Source organism: Micropterus dolomieu, linkage group LG10 (assembly GCF_021292245.1).
Source record: "Micropterus dolomieu isolate WLL.071019.BEF.003 ecotype Adirondacks linkage group LG10, ASM2129224v1, whole genome shotgun sequence".
NCBI lineage: Eukaryota > Metazoa > Chordata > Actinopteri > Centrarchiformes > Centrarchidae > Micropterus > Micropterus dolomieu.
In genome coordinates this window covers 21096681-21105447 of record NC_060159.1, presented here as the reverse complement: position 1 = coordinate 21105447, position 8767 = coordinate 21096681, and the positions used below count along the sequence as shown (strand labels likewise).

The following is an 8767-nucleotide window of genomic DNA, read 5'->3' as shown; positions in this document are numbered from 1 at the left end:
TCCTTTCACTTCAGCGACACTCAGGTGACTGAAGACAAACTGCCCGCCCACTGGAGGGACACGCACAGGTTCTACCCAATCAGCGCTGTCAGTGAGAATTCGGATTGCTCCCATTGGCTCATAGGACAGGAATCACCTCCACTAATCTCAAAGACAGTCAGGTGCCAAGCAGAGCACATAAACAAACAGACGGTGGACTCAGCGAGGATTTACGGCTAATCAATCTAATCCTCTTGACATCCATCTATAACTGAATGAACACAAAATGGGCACCGCTGAATTTCTTCTGCTCTTAAAAAATGTCACACTAAACCAGTATTAATTGTGTTTTGTTCTAGTATTTCTGTTAGTATTTTTACAATAGGGTATTTTATTCTAGTAGCATATCTATCAGGACGTATTTTTGCAATAACTTTTCTTAAAACTAACAGCTTATGGATAAAAGTCGTGGTTTAACAATGTGACAGAGACAGTTATACACACAGCCAGTGGTGAAAAAAGTACTCTGATATTTTACTGATATAAAAGTCTGCATTCAAAATCTTTGTATTAACAGCCAAATGTAATTATAAAATGTACTCATTAGCAGAATGGCTCCTCTCAACTTCAAATGAATATATTATCTTATTATTACTGATAGATTGCTGTGTAAGCAGCATTTTTATGTCTGCTTTATACGTTGTTGAGTAATTTAATGTACAACGTTGTATTTTATATAAACTGATCACCTATTTTGTAAAATCTTAATGTGCAAAGTAACTAGTAACTAAAGCAGTCAAATAAATGTAGTGAAGTACAAACTGTAAGTATAAAGTACCTCACAATTGTACTTCAGTACTTGAGTTAAATTAGGTTACTTAACATTTCAGCCCTGTCTGAGATAAACATGAAAGAATAAAGTTGCTCCTTGTGAGTTAAGGCTGTGGGTTCATGCCAAAGGCTATATTAAACGTGTAAGTCACAGCTGCCCTCCTGCCATACTGACCACGGACCCTATTTAGGTCAGCTGTGCGCCGTGCTGAGCGGCACGTTGGTCAGCAAGTCCACCGGGCTTATCTGGCCTCCTGGCCAGCTGTCTTTGATGGATTACAGAACTTTAAAGAAAACAAACAGGTGTTGTTCAATAAAATCAAACAGATTTTGAAAAAGAAGACACACGACTATGCATTGGGTTACTCAAAAAAGACTACAACCAATGGTGGAAGACGTTTTTAGATCATTTACTTAAGTAAAAGTACTAATACTACACAGTGAAAGTACTCCACTACAAGTTAAAGTTGTGCATTCAAAACCTAAAATAAAGTATGTAATGTTGCGAAGTGGAATTATAAAGTTGTATAAAATGGAAATGCTCAAAGTACAAGTACAAATACCTTGAATTTATACTTAAGTACAGTAGCTACTTAATTACATTGCACCACTGACTGCAGTCAAATGTAATTTATTGTGTGCATCACAGTTGCAGACTGTGAGGTAATTTAAATCTCCCATAGTTTGATTACATAGGGCATATTATTAATTATATGTATACGGGAAGTAAAGCAATCTCAAAGCAATTGGGATAGACGGCTGGAAGGAGTAAAAGGACTCTAAACTGAATAATAGGGTACACCCTGGACAGGTCGCCTCCATCTCAGGGCCTCCAGGTCAGTCTTGTAAAATACAATTTAGTTACACTGGAAGTTCAATAGATGGCCTCTAGATGTCAGCATCTCGCAGGTTTTTCTCCTGGTCAGTGAATGAGATGATATGAAGTGTAGGGCACATGAGGACACCTGGCAAATGTTAATTGTGCTTTTCTCTGTGTAGAAAGAGATGTTAAAGGTAGATACATTTAAGATAGCCCATGTGATTTGGCTGGTCAAGTTACAATATTTGGAATCACAAACAACTATTTAAAATATTCAGAAACTATTAGTGGGAACCCAAGGAAGGTTACAATACAAAACGGCATCTGGGCTTGCTTGAAGATTATTCTGTGTATAATCTGCACAGCATTTATACAGGGTGTGACTATTATTATAGAGTTCTCGTTTGAGTGAAATGTTTGACACCTCGATCACTTTTATATGAGCCTAATATTGTGAGATTTAAATAGGAAACTATAACTCTCCTAGAGAATCTGCCTATAATTCAATGAAAAGTAGAAAAAATATGTTTTATATCTCACTAAGATCGTGCTTAAATCAAGTTATATTAATGGAGTCAGTGTGGGCAGGTAGGTGAAAGTTACCTGTTTCTCAGCAACAGTGCTTTAAGGTTAACAGCAGAGCTAGTCACATACACAGCCTAACAGATGATCACACTTTAGTCTTTTATAGTGTCATAAAAACAAGTATTTGAGTGAACTTAAAATACTTAGAAATAGATGAGTCTGAGTTTACAGTGTCTATTTATCAACCTACTTTCATGCAAATAAATAAGCAAAGCAAGCAGATTTCCGAGTAAACAACGAAGTTGGCAAACAAGTGAGGATAAAGTAGCATGGAAATATGCAATTAAGCAAGCCAGTAAGAAGGCTATAATAAGCAGAGAACAAGTAAATAATTAACAAGCCAAACTCTGCTTCAGGAGTGGAAAAGTATTCAGAACCTTCACTTAAGTAAAAGTACTACACTGTCAAAATACTCTAGTGAGTAAAAGTCTGTCATTAAAATATGACTTACATTCAAATACCTAAGTATTGTCAACAAAATGTAAGTACTCATTATGCTGAAAAATGACTCCTTTGAGTGTTACACATTGTATTATTACTGATGCATTAATTCATGTGCAGCCTAATTTGTATTGTGCTGGTGTAGTACAGTTGGAGCTGATTTGAACCTTTTTATGCTGTTTGTTAGTAGTTGAAAACACACAACTACTTAGAAAACAGGATGTTATCATTATCGTGTTATAGGTAACATCTTAGTCTGCAAAGTTCTCAACATCCATTTTTCCTAGGATGTGGTTTTATAAATTGAGTTGTCTCATGTGAGAGTGAAAGTCCCAATGTTTTCCCTCTGTAAACTAAAATGACACCTGTCTGCAGACTTTTATCAGGTATTTGAATGTGTGTGCATAGTGAGGTGAAGCCATATATTCTCCCTGCAGACCACCATGCGTCATTGTCAGACAGGGAGCCGCCAAAACTGCTGACTCAACGGACAAAGGGGTTTCATCGCAAACATTTTAAAAGTGGAAGTAATTTTTTAGATTCTGAGCATCATCGTACACGGACCCATCGCCCATCATCTGCGGAACAGCAGCAGCCAGCAGCAGCATCACCACCGCCGGGATCTCGCCCTCTGATGCCCCGGCTCCGTCCCTCCGCTGGTCCGCACTGCTGCTGTTGGTGTCGGGGCGCAGGGAGGAGGGGGTAGGTAGGTGGTGGGAGAAGAGAGGAGAGGAGAGATGGGAGGAGGAGGAGGAGGAGGATGAGGGGGGGCTCGGCCGGGCTGCCCTATATGGCTGTGGATGAGCTCTATGCTAATATCGGCTTGAGAGGCACAGCATCGCGTTTCTGCCGGCAGTCAGTGGTGGCTTCTAGAGTCTGAGCAGGCTCCTTCACAGCCATGGCTGAGGGCGGAGAAGGGGAAGATGAGATCCAGTTCTTGAGAACTGTAAGTAAAGATAATTTCATCGGTGCGGGCTGAGCCGTTTCATAGCGTGCACTTCAGTTTCCTATCGCCAATTAACGCGTTCAAATGCAGCAGGCGGCACGTCAATTAGTCTCACCGATCCAAGTTGGATTATGGTGGAATTTTATTTAAAACATGGTTAATTCTGGTTTTGCTTGTGCATGAATGATGATTTTGTGGAAGTTGCCGCAGGTTTCACGCTGCACCCCGCCGCGCCACGGCGCACCTGTCGACAGCACTCTTGATGTTGAATCTCATTGAGACTCCCGTCTGCTGGTGCAAGGGCAAAATGACTTCACACGCACACTCTTGCCATTTCATAACACATGCCCCCTCTCATTTTCCATCCTTCATCGCTTTCTGATCTGCCAGTTTTTTACTCCGGAACGCCTTGTGCAAATGAATATTTTCTCTCATTTATTTTACTTTTTATGGATGTAGCCTATTCTCCTCCTTGGGAAGAACGAGTTTCAATAAGTTGTGCTCACACCAAGCCTCCCTCTGCTAGGACTATTTTAGTTGTTTGACGCAGGTTGCTTACGGTGTCCCTGCTGTGTGGTTATGCACAGCAGTTATCCTTGTAAATGATATTACAGCTTGTATGTTGGTGGTTAGTACGGTGGGAATATTTCTGGCGGTGGCCTGACCGCTTCTTCTCTTGCCTCGTGAAGCTTTGTGACCCAGGTGTTGCATGGAGAGCAATAAGACTCAGTTATGACATGCCCAGCAGGGATGTCTGGTTTTATGCCATACTTCTCAATGAGACTTTAATTTTCAACCCGAGAGTCATCAGTCTAGTGATTTTTTTTTTCTCTTCACAACAGCTCATGATGTTCATGGAGAGATAGAATTGTGGAACTGTACAGATTGGTTTGAATTGTCAAATATCTTGTAATTGGTTTATTTTTTGAATTAATGAAAACATTGAACCTTGTGCTCCCTAGGGGTCTCTGGGCCCCCACTCCTAATTTAGAAAATACAACTTTTCTGATTATTCTAATATCAATCTATTGTTGTCTAAGGGAGACATTTGTGTGAGATTTAGTAGTTTGAGGGTTATACCACTGGTTTTGCATGTTTTAGCCCATTTACTACAAATAACACTCATGTAACCATTTTGCAAACACTGCTGCTGTGATTTATTAATGTGGATTTACATTTCCATGGTTTCCATTAATTTCTGTACAAAATGAACTTGGAATTTGCTTGAGTTGCGTAATCCATCACAGTTAACATCAAGCTGCATTGTTGAAGTGAGGCCATGCACTGCAGACTGGCTACAACTTGTAAACATGCTGGTATAGCTCTTTTTTAAGTAACATCCAGTTAAGTGATATTCTATTTGTTTTGGTCTTCCATTGAAGTCCATTTGGCTCAGCTGAAGTCTAACAACAGTATCCTCCTCTCTCACGGCTGTACGTGCGTGTGTGTGTGTGTGTGTGTGTCTATATATACACGCATGCACGCACACACACACACACACACACAGTCTTATTAATCTATATGTAAACCCTTGAAGACTTGGCTTGTTAGTGGCAGGCAGGACCGTGTACTTAACTTCTACTATTTGTGATGCCAGTGATATGCTGACCCATGCCTCTCAGATTCTACTGTCCCAATGGCATCCTGGTTATTTGATGACAACAGCGATTTGAGAGTGGGGGGGGGGGGGGTTCCCCTGAGCCCCACAGAGCCTTGTTATCAAACCTCGCTGGTGAGAGAAATGTGCCCCTCAAAGGAAGACCTAAAATAAGAGTGCTAATTGAAGTACACTGCATTACAATCTGTTGAACATTATTGTATAAGCCTGTGTACAACAGGCATGTCTTTTGTGGAAGGGGGAATCAAAATAGTTTCATTGATTTTGTCAGGAACTGCGTTTGTAGCATCAGTTTTGTTTCAGTTCAGGGAAAAAATTTGCGGAAGTTTCAGCTGTTATGGGTTTTCTAGTTGTTTTCTAAGTAAGATATTTAGAAGAAATTTACAGAATTTTCAATGGTCAAAAGTGCAAAGAGTGCTGTTATTGGATATTACTGTCAGGTGGTGACAGAGGTCCAGACACGGACCAGGTCTCACGTTGCTGTTGATGTGTAAGGTTGGGAAAGCTGGCAGCGATGAGAGCTTTTCTGTCAAAGGAAACAGAAATGAAAAGCACCCTCTGCTGCAAAATGAAGACAGCAGTCCCTTTTGTAACTTTATAGACTCACACTGAAGCTTTCCCTCTGTCCTGATAATAGAGATCCAAAAGTTTCTAAATTAATGGCAAAAAAAACCCTCGCAGGATATTGAAATTCTTTGCTCACTGATTTAGGAATTACTTTTCTTGGACAGCTTATTAACTCTCCAGAGATTACATTTTGAATGAAAATGACAGGAAGGTTTTTTTTTCTTGAGATGCGTCAGTACACACGTGCAATGGATAACAAAATAGTATTCGGTTTAGTTTACCTTCAGAAAATGATACTTGTTCAGCTTTGGCTCATGCTGCACAGGATGCTACAGATTTGAACCACATTGTTTTGGCTTTAATTTATGAAAGAGTCAGAAAATCTGCAAGTCATTTGCACAGTCTGCTACCTGCAGTGTTAAAAGAACACTTATTGATACTTATGTTCAGTCTACTTTATTTGTTGTGTCGTGACTTATTGATTGTGTTGGTGTGTGAAAACAATGACGTTATACTAAACAAAGAAGAAATATTAACTATCTCCTTCACCATAATGACACTAGAGTACATTGTCATTGTCAGGCACGTTACCAGATTGTCATGTTTTATTGGAAATTGTGGAGTTTCTATGTTGTCGAGATAAAAATGACTGCTCCTATCATAGCTTTGCCACCGTAACTAGGCATGCTAGGTCTGTCAAGATTTGGATTTTTCTACATGCTGAAATAGTGTGTATTGTGTGCCAGTAAGAGCAATATTTCGCAAATAAAGACTTAATAAGGTGGTGTCATTCCTTTCCAAAAAATGAAAAACACAAGATTGAAAGTGTAAGGAATTTATCTGGAAAATGTCTGGAATAGTTGAAATACCCATAGCGGTTAAAAAACAATTCCTTGTTTTAATTCCTCCTAGAGTGTTGTGTATTTGTCTTATTCACAGAAAGAAGGCTGTATCTCCTTGTTACTTAAGCAGTGGCCAATTGAATCTTAAAAACTGGAGGTGCATAACACCTCAATGTTATGATGCTAAGCTAGACTGAAGAGTGTGCTGACAAGCATTATCCGATTAATCAGGATTTTTGCAGGGGCTTTGTATTGAAAATAATATTAGACAGTTGTGAGAGATTACAACTTAAAATAATAAAAAGGCTAGGTTGTTATTGCTGATTTAGAGAGAGAAATGTTGGTAAATCCTTGATTAATTGGATTAGAGTATTATATAATGGTATTAGTTCTAGGATTATCAATAATGGTTAGGCCTATGGGTCTAACTCTAAATATAAAAGGAATTGTGTTCATCTGCTCTAACATATAGTGCAAACCTTACTTCCAAGGCCAAAAGTTAGCATATCGACTACTAACCACATTAGTTTGTTGGGTTACAGATTATATTTTTAAAAAGCCCCATTAACGACATTTCCAGTATAGAGTTACTGGATGGTCTCAGAATTAAGGATACTGTAATGTAAGCAGCTCTGACCTATTCTTTATTGGATTTGGGGAAATGTAAATCCAAACAAATACCTGAGAGGCTTTACATTCACCAAACACTTAGTCCTCATCCTAAAAGCCTTTTTGCTTGAAACATTTCAAGTGAAAATACTGTTGTAAAATACGAACAAGTGAACAGCCAACAGTGCTATATGAGAATGAAACCTGGTCTGATCTTACATTTTCCTTTATGATACTAGGATTAACTAGCTCTACACTGCAATACAAGAGTGCAATTTTTTCAATGTATTTGACAATCAGCTAGTGAGGATGATGATTTTTTGTCTGCCACATGCTTCAGTCTTTTACAGTTTGTTAGCTGGAAACCTTTAAAAATCAGCTGGAGATCAACCAACTCATGTAGCTAATGTTGGCTTAATTAGCTTGCTAGCTAGATCTGATCAATCTGCCAGAGATAGTGGTCATTTCAGCTGACAAAACAGACTGTTGCTAGCTAGAAGTGAGAATCTGCTTTTGTTTACCCCTATCTGAAATCAAAGACCCTTTGTTTCTAAAATGACTGAGATTTTTGTGTGGTAAATTTTCCATGTGTGCTGTGCGAGAATGGCAAGCTTGACAGATGTAGTTACAGTTACTAAGTGGAGTTTAGCTAAAAGTCATTCAAGGCTTGTGTCCCTTTTTTTCTGAATGTTTTAGAGAGTCAACAGTATAAGCTTAATTTAAAGATATTTTTTCCAGGTGAGCCACTGTTACACCTTTTTTAAAACCAGGTGATTAAGGTTGCAGTCCCACCAGTAGCTCGCTCTTGTGGGCTTATTTGGAGTTTATGTTGTTCTGGAAGCCTTCTGCATACCAAGGCGAGGACTCTGGGGGTTTAAATTTAGCCTTTTTAAAGATGATGCTTCCACAGCACATACAGCACTGCTCCCCTGGCACTAAACCACACCAGGGGAAGTGCTTTAGTCGGGGGAGCACAAGACCAGTGACACTTTAACACCATATTTATAGGGATAAAGTAGCATTTAGAAATCAAATGCTTGAGACCACACGGTAATATACAGCATTTTCTGAAGCTTAATATGTCAAACTAATGGACAGTGTCAGTAAGATTTCAAGTGGAGCGGGGCAAGGTGCTGCAATAAATCTACCAATGTATCAAACAAATAAATGTGGTATAAGTTGGTAGATTTGTGGTCTGATTTCTTTTCTAGGGTGTTCATTTTTTAGTAATGTTTTGAAGTTGTTTGAAAGTGTTTGAAAGTGTTTATTACTCAAAGTTTAAGATGGCGTCATGTTAACAACACAGAGCACATGTAATTGCGTATTGCATGTAGATGTCCAGAGAAGATTGGAATCACATTTTGAGGGTATTAATTTTTGGTCTTCTGCAGATGATTGGGTGAGAATTATTGATAAGTTTAAAGAGAACATACCATAGATTTTGGAAACCAATACCAAGGGTGTAAACTCATGTTCTGATGAATGTTGAGATGATCAGTAGGATTAGTTGAGCTTCTCTGAGGCAATTG

The 8767-nt window shown here is 39.0% G+C and overlaps 1 protein-coding gene across 1 annotated transcript in view; it reads left to right on the top strand.

Moving 5' to 3' along the window:
* The first annotated feature begins 3497 nt into the window (after window positions 1–3497).
* Window positions 3498–8767, top strand: part of ryr3 (ryanodine receptor 3) — a 140532-nt gene continuing 135262 nt past the window's right edge. The window contains exon 1 of the mRNA XM_046061097.1: window positions 3498–3602. Coding sequence (XP_045917053.1) covers window positions 3555–3602 — 48 coding nt within the window. The 5' untranslated portion in view covers window positions 3498–3554. The remainder of the gene's footprint in view (window positions 3603–8767) is intronic.